Source organism: Pocillopora damicornis, chromosome 2 (assembly GCF_964200805.1).
Source record: "Pocillopora damicornis chromosome 2, jaPocDami1.2, whole genome shotgun sequence".
In the NCBI taxonomy this organism is placed as follows: domain Eukaryota; kingdom Metazoa; phylum Cnidaria; class Anthozoa; order Scleractinia; family Pocilloporidae; genus Pocillopora; species Pocillopora damicornis.
Window position 1 is genome coordinate 4,906,534 of NC_142671.1, and position 15,943 is coordinate 4,922,476.

The window sequence follows — 15,943 nt, forward strand, 5'->3', positions numbered from 1 at the left end:
ACATCACCAGTGACAGACTTGGTACGCCCTCTGCCGAGCGTGCGGGGTGGTCAAGTGTTACGGTTGACTTTAAAAACTCAAAAAAGGATAGACTTTCAATAACATTTTCATCCATCGTTTATTACTCACATGCGTAGTGCAATTCTAAGAAAGATTGTGCAATATTGATAATTACTTTGTCCTTGTTGTTAATTATAATTTCAATCAAATATTTTGAATACTGTTTGAATTGTAAAGCGAAGTAAACATGAGTGGCTTCATACATTAATCCGCTTATTGATCACAAGTTATTTTCGTCAATATCACCTCAACACTGAATCCGTTCTTTAAATTGGCGAAGACTAGCCTGTTTCCTCGGCTTGGTTTCTCGCCGCCTGCTCTTTCGACCACGTGAACCCTTGGCACGTAGCCAGTTGGAGAACCGTGCACTACGGGCGTTTTTGGAAGAGTAGTGCTCACAGTGCGTGCCAAGGTGACTTCAACTTGTATCTCACCGCTTTCTATTTGATACATCTCCCGAGCTCCAATATCGCCAGAGGTTTGCAAGACTTTTGAGCCAGGGAAATTCAGGTCAGGGTAACTAATGCTTAAGTAAATCTCCTGAGTGCTTTCTTCCGCCATAATCCTGCACTGTCTGTTCACTCCCGAGACAATCCCCCAGGAAGGAAGAGATGAGGTTTCTTGGAAAAAAACATAACCGTATAGTGGAACCAAGACATGATCACGTTCAGGAGATCTTTCAAATCGGACCACATGAGCCTCACTGTCTTGCTTCATAACCCTGTAGAGCTTAAGTGACTCATCAAATTGTTGTTTTTTCCAATAATAGTCAGCAGAGCCTTTATATGAAGGAGTATTTATGTGAACTGCGTACTCGTAACTCCCATCAGTTGTACTGTGCTCCAGCCAGGCAGTACCGTAGGTGCCACTGGATGGTTTAGCTGAGGGCGTTTGCGAGTTTTGTGTTTGTACGTGAACCTTAAGATCGGATGCACTTGATCTTGGAATGTAGTAGCTGTTGCCTTTGGTGTCCACCAGAGTAGTGTATCCCCTTCTACTTCCTTTTGGAGTCGAAAATGGGGTCATGGCGTCAAAAAGAGTTGAATCATCTTTTCGGTCATCGTCAACTTTAATGGACGAGCTGTCACTTATCAGCTTGTCTTGAAAAAGGGTAGTTTGAGCTTGAGTTGCCCCGCCATTGTTTATTCTGATGTTGCTTCCTAGGCAGACCAACACGTTTTGATAAAAGAAAACAGATTTCTTAAAGCGGAGATTGATATTTGGATAGGGGTGGCTCGCCTCCATAAAACTGTACCTGGGTTGGCGGAAGTGCATGCCAAATACTCCGCTGGATAAAGGCTCTGGTCCTCTGTAGGTTACTCCTCCAGCAGAAGATCGTGGACTGAAGTTTCTTGCCTTACTCAGCCTCGTCTGAGTGAGAGTCAGGGACATTGTTGTGGCTCCAGGTATTTTTGTCCAATCCCATCCATTGTTTATATCGTGAGCCTTCAATGCCTCTTCGCTGTTCGCTATCAACATTGAACCATGACTCTGATAGGTACCATAAACATTTTCAGGTTTTTTAATCTTTGTAGATCCCTCAAAGTCCCAGACAAACCGGTTAAAGCCTTTTATCGTCACTGCCCAGTCTTTACGACGATGAATTGAGAGAGCAGCAAAGTTCTTAGACCAGTGACCTTCAGGGGAGGGCTCAGGAGATGTACCTTTAGAAAAGACCTATGTTCGAGAAAACATATAATAAAATCAGCAAAGTTGCCCAAATTTAATACATTAGACTGCACCAAACAATTGGTAAAATTATATAAATACAAGAAACAAACACCATAGTTGTTACAGAATTATAAAAGGGCAAGACTTTACATTTGTCGAATAAAATTATCTTAACACTCTTCCTTAAGGTTTTTTTTTTTAGAATTTTGGTCCCTCGTCCTTTCTTTAAAGGGTTGCAGCGCAATATTTTATTGTATAAAGGAAGGATACAAGTAACAGCAAACTGGTGTATTGTGCGAATTTCAGGACGTTAGGCAGCAACATAATTATTATTGCATTGTTACGCAGGAACAAACAAAATAAGCTTTTTATTTAAAGCCCAATTTCGACGAAGTCTCACATTGGAATTGCGGGTTTTTCTAAAAATTCCCTTTTTCAATGAGCACAGTCACAGGGTTCCCAAAAGGGTTTAACGTGTCCAAAACCTTTTTGCTGTTTTCCTTATAGGAATATATTTCGTTCCACTTGACAAAAATCTGATTAAAATTCATAAAAATTCAGCACGGTTCAGTTAACAAACTTACGGTCGACATAATTTTCAGTGATCCAAGGCTGTTCATATATGATTTTCCCCTGCTAACCGTTCCATCTTCCAAATACATTTTAATAGATTCGTCGGTGGGCTGGTACAAACGTAAAAACATTCCAACGTTCCTAACAGCAGGAACTGTGACTTCTTTGGCTGGGGTTGATGCCAGTGGCCCAGATGGATGAGAAACACTGATGTAAGCGTATGCTGGGAGAATTTTTACCAAAATCTTTTTAGAATAGTCTACAATGCGTCCTCCGACACTGTTTGGTGTTGAATACTTAACTGCTACTAGCCTCATTGTTTCAAGGGCTTCCAGTAAATTTCGTTTCGACTCATCTGACAGAGCAAAATCTGTTCCTTCCAGGAGGTATTGCACTTGTGCAGCTGTATGATATGCGTGTGGGGCATACGCAGATGCGTAGAATGTCTTGTGATGAAAGCCAGTATAATCAGGTTTAATGACTCCACCGAAGGCTTTGTTAATACTCAGGGCGTTATCCATCCACCTTTTCAAAGCATCCATATCCCTCTGCCTTTCCTTTATTTCCATATCCGACTTAGCAGGCATTATCAACACAATCATGAGCCGAAACAACATTATTGTAATCATTCTGTCAGCCGTAGTTCCGCTAAACTCGAACGTCGATTGGTAAACTTCACCAAAATCATTGAACCACTTGGCAGCGTTTATTAGGTTTAAAAGTCTTGATCTGTATTTAGCGTCCCCGTGCAAAGTGTCTTTCAGCAAGAAAAGAGTGTGCATGTACCCAGCACCACCACGGTTCATTTCATGATCCAGGGAGCCTATTGCACTTCCATCAGCCCATCCTTGGTCTTCAATGTAGTCAAGCAGTTTGATTATTCTCTCAAGGCGTTTTTTATTTTCGTCATTCAATATTTTGCGTATTTGGTCCTTTGTGTAAGGTTTCGTCAAACTTTCAAGGTAATCGCGGAACTCTTTCTGCCTGTTTGCGTCTTTTCCACAAATCCTTTCAATGGCACTGTCCACATCGACTTTGTTAGTAGAACTTAGTTCAGGAGTTTCTTCTGTCACAGTTCGGGAAACTTCTTCGGCGCGGGATTTAAGATAAAACTCTATCGCCAAAGGAAGCATGATACGCATTTGGACGAAGCTGAACTTTCTTGTTGGATCTTTCTTGGAATACGCTCGTGTTCCCCTGTCACAACCACGACAAAACAAAGGAGGCCCGGCTATGACTTTCTTCCCTGAGTCTAGCGTCCTAAATACAAGTCTATCGTATTCCAGATATGCAGCGTCAATGCTCCTCACCAGTTTATCCCAACGCTTCTTGGCTTCTCCAGAGAAGTCATAGGTGGTTTCCCTCTCATCGCAATACCAGTTTTTCAAGCGACTTTCGATGTGAGTGAGACTCAAGGACTTTGAAGCAACCACCGTTTCCGGAAGGGCAGTCGGAGCTCGCTGACTCCAACGGTAGCTTTGCTGCCAGAAGTTGCTCGAGTCGTATCGTGAGCCGAATCTTGTGAAAGGTGGAACTATTTTATCACGAGACTGCATCGACATTCCTCCCACGAATTCAAGCATATCGATATGAACTGTGTCATGATGTCCCAAAACAAAATCGACTCTATAAATTGCAGTGGGAGAGTCGAGGCTATGAGAGTAACGTTTGCATTCTCCATAGGACACCCATATTCCTCGCCATCCCTTAAATCCCAATTTAATATCAAATGATCCAACTTGGTTGTTCCGAGCAGTATCTCTAAATCTAACTTGCATGCTCCTTCCGGGTGAGGGAGTCTCTTTGTAGATCCACATCTTCACACCTCCTCGGCTTAGTTCGCTTCCTCTAATGCGGGCAGATCGGGGCCTGGTGTACCTCAACTTCGATTTCCCTGTGGTGCCAGATTCCCATCTCAGTGACCTTGAGCCGAGCTTAGCTACCGACGTTGAGAATGTTATTGTCCCTCTGTTTTCTGGTGAACGTACCAGGCAATTTTCCTGTGAATCCCCTTCGAAGTCTAATAGTTGCTGACAATCTGCAATAAATGCCAAAACAAAATTATGATGAAAGGATACTACTCTAAAGAAACGACTGCAACAATGCCCAGTTTACCGTTACAGGTACATTTAGCTTGACTCAAACTTTTTTTAAAATTTATAATCTTCAGTGACGTAAGGGTTGAAATTAGAGCGTTGACCAAAGTGTTTTTTTCAATAACCTTCTGAAATTTAGGCTTGGAGTACACTGGAATTTGAAAATGCAACAAATTTCTCCTCTACGAGATGGGTAAACGGAGAGAAATTTTTTTAGTCTGGAAACAGCAAATGAATTCAAAGCATACTTTAAACCTAAAAAATAATGGCCTTAGTGGAAGATATATATGAATTGTTTTAGTGATCATTTCTAAAGGGAAATAGTGATCTCTGTAAGATCTTGACGACTGACACATCAGAAATGTAAGATACAGGTCGTTAGCTCTTACTAACGAATAACCTACCGTCTTGAGCCGATGTAAACTCCGCCAACAAGAGTGCAAGCCCAGTCAAAAAAAGACAAAAACCTCCTCTTCCAGACATGCCTCAAAACGGAAAATGATAAGATGAGGAAGATTAGAGAGACTAGTTCCTCGGATACGCCACCAAGGAGGCTCGTGTAAGGTAATAAAAGTGGGTTCCTGGGACAAAATTCCCAAATCAAGGCCTACCCAACAAAGGAAGTTAACATTTTACTTGGCATAAACCTCTTCTGGCGTCTAATCTCACAATAGGATAATGACTCAGTTGAAAGGTTGTTCATCGACAAAATCTAGGACAGTTTACGAAGAGGAGAAACTTACCAGGCATTTTCACCCAAATACGATGAAAATCGAAAGAACATTCATGGGTATGTTACCAAAAATCATGAATAAACAGCACGGAAGGAATAGTCTACAATAAAATATTTCCACGCACCTTTGCCGAAGGCAGTGTTTTTTCCTGATCTTTTTCCTTTTCTTTGATATTGTTATGGCCGAAATCTGATTTCGACAGAGTAAATCCAACAGTTAACCACTTCAAAAAACCGCCAAGCAACAAACTACGTACTGAACTTACCTGTAATGACAGAGAGGAACCCTCCGTTTGTCGTCCTTCTCTACCTTCTAAGTTGAGCTCTATTTAAAGCAAACTATCATTCCGTGGAAATTGTTGAGCAGTCTGGTGATGGCAATCTGGTCGTGCTCTGATTGGCTGTGTAGCAACTTATTACTAAATCTCCTGCGAGACAATTGAATCATGAGAGGATGACAGCAGATATTTACGGTCGAAGTGCACGAGAGAGATATGGTTATGAATCAAAAACCTGCTTCTTACATCAGACAGCAGAGGTTATGAGTGAGCGAGATGACAAAATTTACTAATCTTTTAATCTACTTTAACACGACTGTAGGGTGGACTTAAATGAAACCAGTAGAGTATGACAGCAGAGAAAATTATTGAAGTGCTTGGAAGATGTTTGCCTTGTTTATGAAATGATGTCCTGTTTCTGATACAAGAGAGCTCAGGCTACGAGTGAGATGACAAAAATAAATCTATTCCTGAATCTGCTTTTACCGGACGGTTTGTCAAAGGAATTGTAGAGCGTGAAAGCAAGAATTACGTCACAGATTGACCATAACGATCTGGAAAAATTGACAACTAACTACTTTTACGTAAATTTATTAACTAAGAACCTTTTCACAACGTTTTACTCTTTCAAGTTCTTTTTAAGATAAAGCTCACGACGATAGACAAATTTGACTATAGGCGGGTTTGATGAAATTTTCTTAAGGTGGCTCATCACTAATACCTTCTTTTTTTATTTATTAGGAGGATGACAGCATTACAACAATGAACGTTTAGCAAAAAAAGTGACAGCTAACCAGCTAACTCCAGGTTAAACGAACAATCCGCTTTTCACGGCAGAAATTGTGACTAATGAATGAGATATTACGTTACTTCCTTTCACTAACATAAATTTCCCCCTTTCTGTGGCTAGAATCTCTGTCTGCCATTGATAAAATAGTACAAGAAAAATTTCCACTTTAAATATAACGACCTCTCCTGAACTAACAACCGCTTTTCATGTCTGTGAAAATGTAATTAATGCCGGAAACCGCATTAGATAAAGACAGGGCCCGCATATCAGCCGAGAATATGAGTTTCGCTAAGACATAATCTTCATTGCAGTTTTCTAAAAAACTGTTTAGAGTTTTTTTTCTCTTTTTCCTTGACATATATATTAGATTCAGTGACTTTTACTCAAATCGAATCATCACAACAGCATGGTAGGACTCTTGCATGCAGGATTTCGAAATTCGAGGGTGTATGGGATTCAATCCCCTTGGATGAATCGCATATAAATGTCCCATGCTTGCTTTACAATGTCTATCATCTGAATCTTTCTATAAATAACATTGTTAGAACGGTAGAGAACAACTCTGTGAAAGTCAAATAACGCTTTTGGTAACTTATGAGACTTTTTGGAATCTTCTTTATTGATTAGAAAGTCGTATCATGAAAACAATATGATACCCGAGCTCGAGGGCAGAAAACTATGTTCCAAATCCAAACAATTGACAGGGTTAAAAAACAACCCGCCTTTGCTACCAAAAATATTTCTAGTACAAGTAAGATCGACTACCATTTGTTTTTTTCATAAGAAGGATATTATGACTATGATTTCCAAAGAGTGATCTGACCGCTCCAAAATTGTCTTTCAATGTGCTCAGATCTATGATACGGGCGCCGCCAAATCTTATTCATTGCTAAGGAGAAGGACATCAAAACAACAATGCACGTTTAGCGAAAAAGTAACAGATATAATGAACTACTAAAATTAGAGGATTTTGGGAACTACTAAAATTGGGAATCTTCTGGCTAAATGTTTGGGAATTATTTAGACCTGTTAGATTATTTTGAAATCCTTATGTCAGTCTTGTGAGCCTTGGTTTGTTACGTGCTGCAAGACCACACATTTATTTACCCCTTTGAGTGATGTGTTCTTGACCGTTGTATTATGGCTTAATTCTCGTACGATAATCGTCATTGCTAGACGTGTTTACGTTTGTCCTTAACCTTGCTCTGAGTCCTCAACAGGAAGTTTTGTTCAGGTTTTAGTTCGCGAAGATTGGTTGTTTTCCAAGTATTTTGTTGTTCATCTCGAATGTCTTGTGAGACTGTTTTGGTTATTGTTCTTAAAAGATATATATACTCTGCCAAGGTCAGTTGTCCAGTAAGCCCAAACATACCCACTGATAGGGTATTTAAGAGCGTGTACTGAGGGATGAATTTTGAGAAGAGAAAAGAGACAGTGCCTTTGAGATGGAAATTAACTATTCCTAAAGGCCCTAGCAAACGGCTTCAACATTTGCTTCAACATCCTTTCGATTTTGTTGAATGGCAATGTTGAAAGCGTTTGCCACCCCCTTTCCGCCATGTTGAAACGTGTTGAAGCGAAGTTGAAACGATGTTGAACGAGTTTAAAAGCCTTTAAACGGATGTTGAAGCAAATGTTGAAGCCGTTTGCTAGGGCCTTAATCAGACTCCTGGTGCTTCCTGTTTGCGCGTGGTATTCGAATTAGCCTACTGACCTCAAAAGTACAATATAGCTAGCTAGCATAGTCCAAATTAAACGAGCAACCTGCTTTTCAAAGCAGAAATTTTGACTAATGAGATAAAACCTCAATTATTTTCTCTAACACAAATATCCCTCTCTACATTTTTTCTGTGGCTATAACCACAGCCTGCCACTGAAAGACCATTCCACCTTCTTATCTCTTAAAGACCGCATGAGATTTAAAACAGGGCCTGTATATCAGCCGAGAAGATACGTTTGGCAATTATGTACTCTACATGAAAGCTTTCTAGAAATTTTTAGGAGTTTTTTATTGACCTTTACCTTGACATACCCAAGCTGGAGGGTAGAAGTCTTAATAATTGACCGGGTTAGAACAAAAAAAAGCAGCCTGCCCTTTCCGTAAAAATTTATTGAGTCTGAATGAAATCCTCCAGCATTTTTTTTCTTCGTTAGTAGGATGTTTAAAAAATGATTTCCCAAAAGAAATCTATAATCACTCCAAAATTGTCTTTAGATATGCCCAAAACTAGAATAAGGACGCTGCCATATTGGAAAATAAATTTAGTATCCTGGCTGCACACGCACTTAAACGTCCCAGGGTTAGATTACATAAAGCTGGTCTTCTGGTTACCAACAAATTTTTATCATTTGAGTCGAAAGTGCCTTTTACGTAGCTCGTCATTGTTTAAAAGATTGCCAAGAGAGGATGAAATTGAGAAAACAAAAAAAGAGATTTAACAAGTCACAGGTAAGAGTCCAGGGGCGTGTTTGTCAAAAGTCCCGAAACCTTTTAAGATTCGATTTTTAGGGTCCTTTTAGGGTCCGCCATTGCCTCGAGGCCCACAGAAACTTTTCTTTCTCGTCTTCGCCGACGACTTCATTGACCACATTTGTCGGAGCTGAGTTACAAGCTCATAACCTGGCCCCCTTCAACCAATCAGAAGGCTAATCGTGCCCTAGTTTTTACCAATTGATCTAGAGTCTGGATCAAGCCATAAACTGAAAAAACCTGAAAATAATTGCAATTTTGCAAAAACGTAAAGTCAGGATAATAAACGAGTTTAGATATGATGCTAATACAGATCCTATTTTCAAGAAACCCACGTGCGTTAATTTCACGACATTTGTTTTGTACACTGGTCATGTTCATATTCTCATTAAAAAAAATATCCTCGCTCGAATATTTTGAAACGGATTCATGGGAAACAACCAAACCAACAGGTACAACACAAAGCACGAAGAATCCTTTAATCTACATTACGTAGTACAAATACTTCCTGATGATAATTATAATCGCAATCAAATAAACACATCAAGAATCCGTTAAGAAGTCAACAATTTATTTTGGTCAGTTTAACTTCCACGCTGAATCCGTTCTTCAGATTGGCAAAGACTAGTTTGTTTCCTCGGCTCGGTTTCTCGGTAACTGTTCTAATCACTCGAACCCTTGGCTCGTAACTAGTTGGAGAACCGTGTACCTTGGGTAGTTCTGGAAGAGTTGTGCTCACAATGCGTGCCAAGGTGACTTCAACTTGGATCTCATCGCTTTCTATTCGAAACATTTCCCGAGCTTTGATATCGTCGGAGGTTCGCAAGACTTTTGAGCCAGGGAAATTCAGGTCGGGGTAACTAATGCTTAAGTAAATCTCCTGAGTGTTTTCTTCCGCCATAATTCTGCATTGTCTGCTCACTCCCGAGACAATCCCCCAGGAAGGAAGAGATGAGGTTTCTTGGAAAACAACATAACCGTATAGTGGAACCAAGACATGATCACGTTCAGGAGATGTTTCAAATCGGACCACATGAGCCTCACTGTCTTGCTTAACAACCCTGTAAAGCTTAAGTGACTTATCAAATTGTTGTTTATTCCAATAATAGTCAGCAGAGCCTTTATATGAAGGAGTATTTATGTGAACTGCGTACTCGTAACTCCCATCAGGTGTACTGTGCTCCAGCCAGGCGGTACCGTAGGTGCCACTGGATGGTTTAGCTGAGGGCGTTTGCGAGTTTTGTGTTTGTACGTGAACCTTAAGATCGGATGCACTTGATCTTGGAATGTAGTAGCTGTTGCCTTTGGTGTCCACCAGAGTAGTGTATCCCCTTCTACTTCCTTTTGGAGTCGAAAATGGGATCATGGCGTTAAAAAGAGTTGAATCATCCTTTCGGTCATCGTCAACTTTAATGGACGAGCTGTCACTTATCAGCTTGTCTTGAAAAAGGGTAGTTTGAGCTTGAGTTGCCCCGCCATTGTTTATTCTGATGTTGCTTCCTAGGCAGACCAACACGTTTTGATAAAAGAAAACAGATTTTTTAAAGCGGAGATTGATATTTGGATAGGGGTGGCTCGCCTCCATAAAACTGTACCTGGGTTGGCGGAAGTGCATGCCAAATACTCCGCTGGATAAAGGCTCTGGTCCTCTGTAGGTTACTCCTCCAGCAGAAGATCGTGGACTGAAGTTTCTTGCTTTACTCAGCCTCGTCTGAGTGAGAGTCAGGGACATTGTTGTGGCTCCAGGTATTTTTGTCCAATCCCATCCATTTTTTATATCGTGAGCCTTCAATGCCTCTTCGCTGTTCGCTATCAACATTGAACCATGACTCTGATAGGTACCATAAACATTTTCAGGTTTCCCTACCCTTGTAGATCCCTCAAAGTCCCAGACAAACCGGTTAAAGCCTTTTATCGTCACTGCCCAGTCTTTACGACGATGAATTGAGAGAGCAGCAAAGTTCTTGGACCAATGACCTTCAGGGGAGGGCTCAGGAGATGTACCTTTAGAAAAGACCTATGTTCGATAAAAACAAGAAAGAAATCAGCAAAGATACTAAAAAATTAAAATATAACTTTGCACCAAATAATATGTACAGTGCTATTATTACAAGCTTATAAAAGGGTAAGAATGTGCCCCCAATCTCTCTTTTTCTCTCATTTTTTATGATTTTTGTCTTTCATCCTATCTTTAAAGGGTTGCTGTGCAATGTTGTATTGCAGGAAGGAAGCTTTATATTAACAGCATTGGGGTGTATTTTGCGAAACGTTGAACTTTAGGCAGGAACATAATCATTCTTGCGTCGTTCTTCTAGTACACACAAGCAAGCTTTTCGCTCAAATGTGAAAGCAATTCTTAACTTATTATAAACGAAAGGTATCAAATGAAGCCCAATTTTCATGTAGCCTTGCATTAGAATTGCATTAAAAAGGGGTTAACTACCTTTAAAGTCTATTCCTCTTTTTGGAATCAAATCAAATAATCGACCCGCAACAAACTGAAAGGTCTCAGGATTCCTAGGTTTATGGTCACCTCAAATTTAATGCAGATTGTTAACAGGGGTGTAGCGTATTCAACACCTTATTCTTGTTTTACTTATATATATAGGAATGTGATTCCTGCCACTAGAAAAAAATCTGATTAAAATCTTTAAAAAGATTGAGGAAAGCAGCTACATGTATAGGCATTCAGCAACGTTCAGTTAATAAACTTACGATGGACATAATTTTCAGTGATCCAAGACTGTTCATATACGATTTTCCCCTGTTAACCGTTCCATCTTCCAAGTACTTTTTAACAAATTCATCAGTAGGCTGGTACAAACGTAAAAACATCCCAACGTTCTTAACGGCAGGAACTGACACTTCTTTGGCTGGGGTTGATGCCAGTGGCCCAGATGGATGGGAAACACTGATGTAGGCGTATGCTGGGAGAATTCTTATCAAAACCTTTTTGGAATAGTCTACAAAGCGTCCTCCGACGCTGTTTGGTGTTGAATACTTTACTGCTACCAGCCTTAATGTTTCAAGGGCTTCCCGTAAATTTTGTTTTGACCCATCTGAAAGAGCAAAGTCGGTTCCTTCAAGAAGATATTGCACTTGCGCAGCTGTATGATATGCGTGTGGGGCATACGCAGATGCGTAGAACGTCATGTGATGAAAGCCAGTATAGTCAGGTTTAATGACTCCACCGAAGGCTTTGTTGATACTCAGGGCGTTATCCATCCATCGTTTCAAAGCATCCATATCCCTCTGCCTTTCCTTTTTTTCCAAATCCAACTTAGCAGGCATTATCAACACAATCATGAGCCGAAACAACATTATTGTAATCATTCTGTCAGCCGTAGTTCCATTATACTCAAACGTCGATTGGTAAACTTCACCAAAATCATTATACCACTTGGCAGTATTTATTAAGTTTAAAAGTCTTGATCTGTATTTAGCGTCCCCTTGTAAGGCGTCTTTCAACAAGAAAAGAGTGTGTGTGTATCCAGCACCACCACGGTTCATTTCATGATCCAGGGAGCCTATTGCACTTCCATCAGCCCATCCTTGGTCTTCAACGTAGTCAAGCAGTTTAATTATTCTCCCAAGGCGTTTTTTGTTTTCGTCATTTAATATTTTGCGTACTTGGTCCTTTGTGTAAGGTTTCGTCAAACTTTCAAGGTAATCGCGGAACTCTTTCTGCCTGTTCGCGTCGTTTCCACAAATCCTTTCAATGGCACGGTCCACATCGACTTTGTTAGTAGAACTCAGTTCAGGAGTTTCTTCTGTCACAGTTCGGGAAATTTCTTTGGCGCGGGATTTAAGATAAAACTCTATTGCCAAAGGAAGCATGATACGCATTTGGACGAAGCTGAACTTTCTTGTTGGATCTTTCGAGGAATACTCCCGTGTTCCTCTTTTAAAACCGCGACAGAACAAAGGAGGCCCGACTATCACTGTCTTTCCTGAGTCTAGCGTTCTAAATACAAGTCTATCGTATTCCAGATATGCAGCGTCAATGCTACTCACTAGTTTATTCCAACGCTTCTTGGCTTCTCCAAAGAGATCATAGGTGGTTTCTCTCTCATCGCAATACCAGTTTTTCAAGCGACTCTCGATGTGAGTGAGACTCAAGGACTTTGAAGCAACCACCGTTTCTGGAAGGGCAGTCGGAGCTCGCCGACTCCAACGGTAGCTTTGCTGCCAGACTTTCCCAGAATCATATCGTGAGCCGAATCTTGTGAAAGGTGGAACTATTTTGTCACGAGACTGAAATGACATCCTTCCCACAAAGTCAAGCATATCGATATAAATTATGTCGTGATGACTCAAGACAAAATCGACCCTATAAATTGCAGCGGGAGAGTTGAGGCTATGAGAGTAACGTTTGCATTCCCTATAGGACACCCATATTCCTCGCCATCCTTTAAATCCCAATTCAATATTAAATGATCCAACTTGGTTGCTCCGAGCAGTATCTCTAAATCTAACTTGCATGCTCCTTCCAGGTGAGGGAGTCTCTTTGTAGATCCACATCTTCACACCTCCTCGGCTTAGTTCGCTTCCTCTAATGCGGGCAGATCGGGGCCTGGTGTACCTCAGTCGCGATTTTCCTGTGGTGCCAGATTCCCATCTCAGTGACCTTGAGCCGAGCTTGGCTACGGACGTTGAGAATGTTATTGTTCCTTTGGTTTCTGGTATACGTCCCAAACAGTTTTCCTGTGATTCCCCTTCGAAGTCTAATAGTTGCTGGCAATCTGCAATGGATGCCAAAACAATAATATGATGAAAGGATATCATTATGAAGAAACGACCGAAACAATACACTGTCAATCACTACATGTACATTTAGCTTGACTCAAATTTCATTTTTTTTTACTCTTCAGTGATGCAAGGGTGGAAATTAAAGCGTTGAGCAAAGTTTTGTTTTAATAACCTTCTGAAATTTAGGCTTGGAGTACACTGGGATTTGGAAGCGCAATAAATTCTCTTTAACGAGATAGATGAACGGATAGACATTTTTGAGTCTGAAAACAGCACATGAATTCAAAGCATACCTTGAAACTAAAAAATAATGGACTTAGTGGAAGATATATATGAATTGTTTGAGTGATCATTTCGAATGGGAAATAGGGATCCTTGTAAGATCTTGACGACTGACACATCAGGAATGTAAGATACATGTCCTTAGCTCTTACTAACGAATAACCTACCGTCTTGAGCCGATGTAAACTCCACCAGCAAGAGTACAAGCCCGGTCAAAACAAGAAAAAAACCTCCTCTTCCAGACATGCCTCAAAACGGAAAATAATAAAGATGGGGAAGATTAGGGAGAGAGACTAGTTCCTCGGATACGTTACCAAGGAGGCTCGTGTAAGGTAATCAAAGTGGGTTTAAAGGACAAAATTCCTAAATCAAGGCCTACTCAACAAAGGAAGGTAACATTTTACATGGAATAAACCTCTTCTAGCGTACAATTTCACTATAGGACAATGAGTAAGGTTGAAAAGTTACTCATCAAAAAAGTCTAAGTTTACGATGAGGAGAAATTTACCAAGTATTTGCACCCAAAGACGATGAAAATCGAAAGAATATTCATGGTTATGTTACCAAAAAATCACGAAAAAACAGCGTAGAGAGGACCGTCTACAATAAAGTATTTCCACGCCTCTTTGCCGAAGGCAATGTTTTTTTCCTGATCTTTTTCCTTTTTTTATTATTGTTATTGTTAAGGCCAAATCTGATTTCGACATAGTATATCCATTAGTTAACCACTTCAAAAAAACTACTAAGCAACAAACTACGTACTGAACTTACCTGTAATGACAGAGAGGAACCCTCCGTTTAGTGTCCTTCTCTACCTTCTAAGTTGAGCTCTATTTAAAGCAAACTATCATTCCGTGGAAATTGTTGAGTAATCTAATAATGACAATGCGGTCGTTCTCTGATTGGTTGTACAACAACTTATTACTAAATCTACTGCGAGACAATTGAATCATGAGGGGATGACAGCAGATATTAATGATCGAAATGAAAGAAAGAGATATGGTTATGAATCAAAAACCTGCTTCGTACATCAGAGAGCGTATGACAGCGTATGAAATCAGGAGTGTATGACAGCGGAGAAAATTATTGAAATGCTTGGAAGGTGTTTGCCTTGTTTGTCGATTGATGTCCAGCTTCTGATACAAAAGAGCTCAGGCTACGGGTGAGATGACAAAAATAAATCTATTCCTAAATCTGCTTTTACCAGACGGTTTGTCAAAGGAATCGAAGAGCGTGAAAGCAGGAATTACGTCACAGGTTCACCATAACGATCTAGAAAAATTGACGAACAGCTGCTTTGAAGAAAAATTAATTAACTTAGAACTTTTCCATCCACAAAGTTTTACTCTTTCAAATTCTACTTTTCACAGCAGAAATTGTGACCAATGAGATGTTATCTTAATTCCTTTCGCTAACACAAATTTCCCCCTCTACCATTTTTCTGTGGCTAGAATCTCTGTCTGCCATAAAAAAAAAAAATTCACCTTACTCTTAGCGACCTCTCAACGTATCTCGAATTGAACTGAAAAACGCTTTTCATGTCTGTGAAAATGTAATTGATCCCGGAAACCGCTTTAGATAAAGACAGGGCCTACATATCAGCCGAGAATATGATTTTCGCCTAGAAATAATCTTCATTGAAGTTTTCTAGGAAATTGTTAAGAGTTCGTCTTTCTTGCCTTTTTCCTTGACATAGATATTAGATTCAGTGTCTGTTACTCCAATTATTATGGCATGATCGTGATCTGTCTTAAAAATTTAGGACAACAGCATGGTAGGACTATTGTATGCAGGATTACGAAATTCGAAGGTGCATGGGATTCAATCCTCTTGGATGAATCGCGTATAACTGTGTTATGCCTGCTATACAATGACTACCATCTGAATCTTTCCCTAAAAAAAATTTTTCACGAATAGTTTTATTGTATATAACCATTTCAAGGTTAATTTAATTCGAAGACATATTTACATATCTCTTTAAAATGCAATGTGATCCACATTACAATGAAATGCTGTCTAGTTATGAAATAAACCCATCGATTACAACTCTGTGAAAGCCGTATAACGCTTTCGGTGACTTATTAGACTTTTTGAAATCTTCTTTATTGACTAGAAAATTGCATCACGAAAATAATATGTTACTCGAGCTCGAGGGCAGAAAACTATGTTCCAAATCCAAACAATTGACAGGGTTAAAAACAAGCCGGCTTTGTTACCAAAACATGTCTAGTGCAGGTGAAA

The 15,943-nt window shown here is 40.0% G+C and overlaps 2 protein-coding genes across 2 annotated transcripts; both read right to left on the bottom strand.

Annotated features, from left to right (window-relative positions):
• Positions 1–99: 99 nt before the first annotated feature.
• LOC113673499 (uncharacterized) lies at positions 100–5,451 on the bottom strand. Its single transcript, XM_089197395.1, has 5 exons — positions 5,400–5,451; positions 5,259–5,323; positions 4,805–4,885; positions 2,316–4,342; positions 100–1,737 (listed from the first exon to the last, which is right to left on the bottom strand). Exons 3-5 carry the CDS (start codon positions 4,881–4,883, stop codon positions 274–276), a joined length of 3,570 nt encoding a protein of 1,189 aa, XP_089053521.1. The 5' UTR covers positions 4,884–4,885; positions 5,259–5,323; positions 5,400–5,451; the 3' UTR covers positions 100–273.
• Positions 5,452–9,124: 3,673 nt separating this feature from the next.
• Positions 9,125–13,948, bottom strand: LOC149049635 (uncharacterized). The gene is made up of 3 exons (XM_089198634.1): positions 13,870–13,948; positions 11,387–13,413; positions 9,125–10,688 (listed from the first exon to the last, which is right to left on the bottom strand). The coding sequence occupies exons 1-3, from the start codon at positions 13,946–13,948 to the stop codon at positions 9,234–9,236; spliced, it is 3,561 nt and encodes a 1,186-aa protein (XP_089054760.1). The 3' UTR covers positions 9,125–9,233.
• Positions 13,949–15,943: the final 1,995 nt, after the last annotated feature.

Excerpts from the sequence above, each read along its gene's own strand:
- LOC149049635 (XM_089198634.1), bottom strand. The coding sequence starts at position 13,948 with ATGTCTGGAAGAGGAGGTTTTTTTCTTGTTTTGACCGGGCTTGTACTC. Across the intron at positions 13,414-13,869 it reads GTTTACATCGGCTCAAGACG|ATTGCCAGCAACTATTAGAC; the intron begins GTAGGTTATTCG and ends CATCCATTGCAG. Across the intron at positions 10,689-11,386 it reads CACTGAAAATTATGTCCATC|GTCTTTTCTAAAGGTACATC; the intron begins GTAAGTTTATTA and ends TATCGAACATAG.
- LOC113673499 (XM_089197395.1), bottom strand. The coding sequence starts at position 4,883 with ATGTCTGGAAGAGGAGGTTTTTGTCTTTTTTTGACTGGGCTTGCACTC. Across the intron at positions 4,343-4,804 it reads GTTTACATCGGCTCAAGACG|ATTGTCAGCAACTATTAGAC; the intron begins GTAGGTTATTCG and ends CATTTATTGCAG. Across the intron at positions 1,738-2,315 it reads CACTGAAAATTATGTCGACC|GTCTTTTCTAAAGGTACATC; the intron begins GTAAGTTTGTTA and ends TCTCGAACATAG.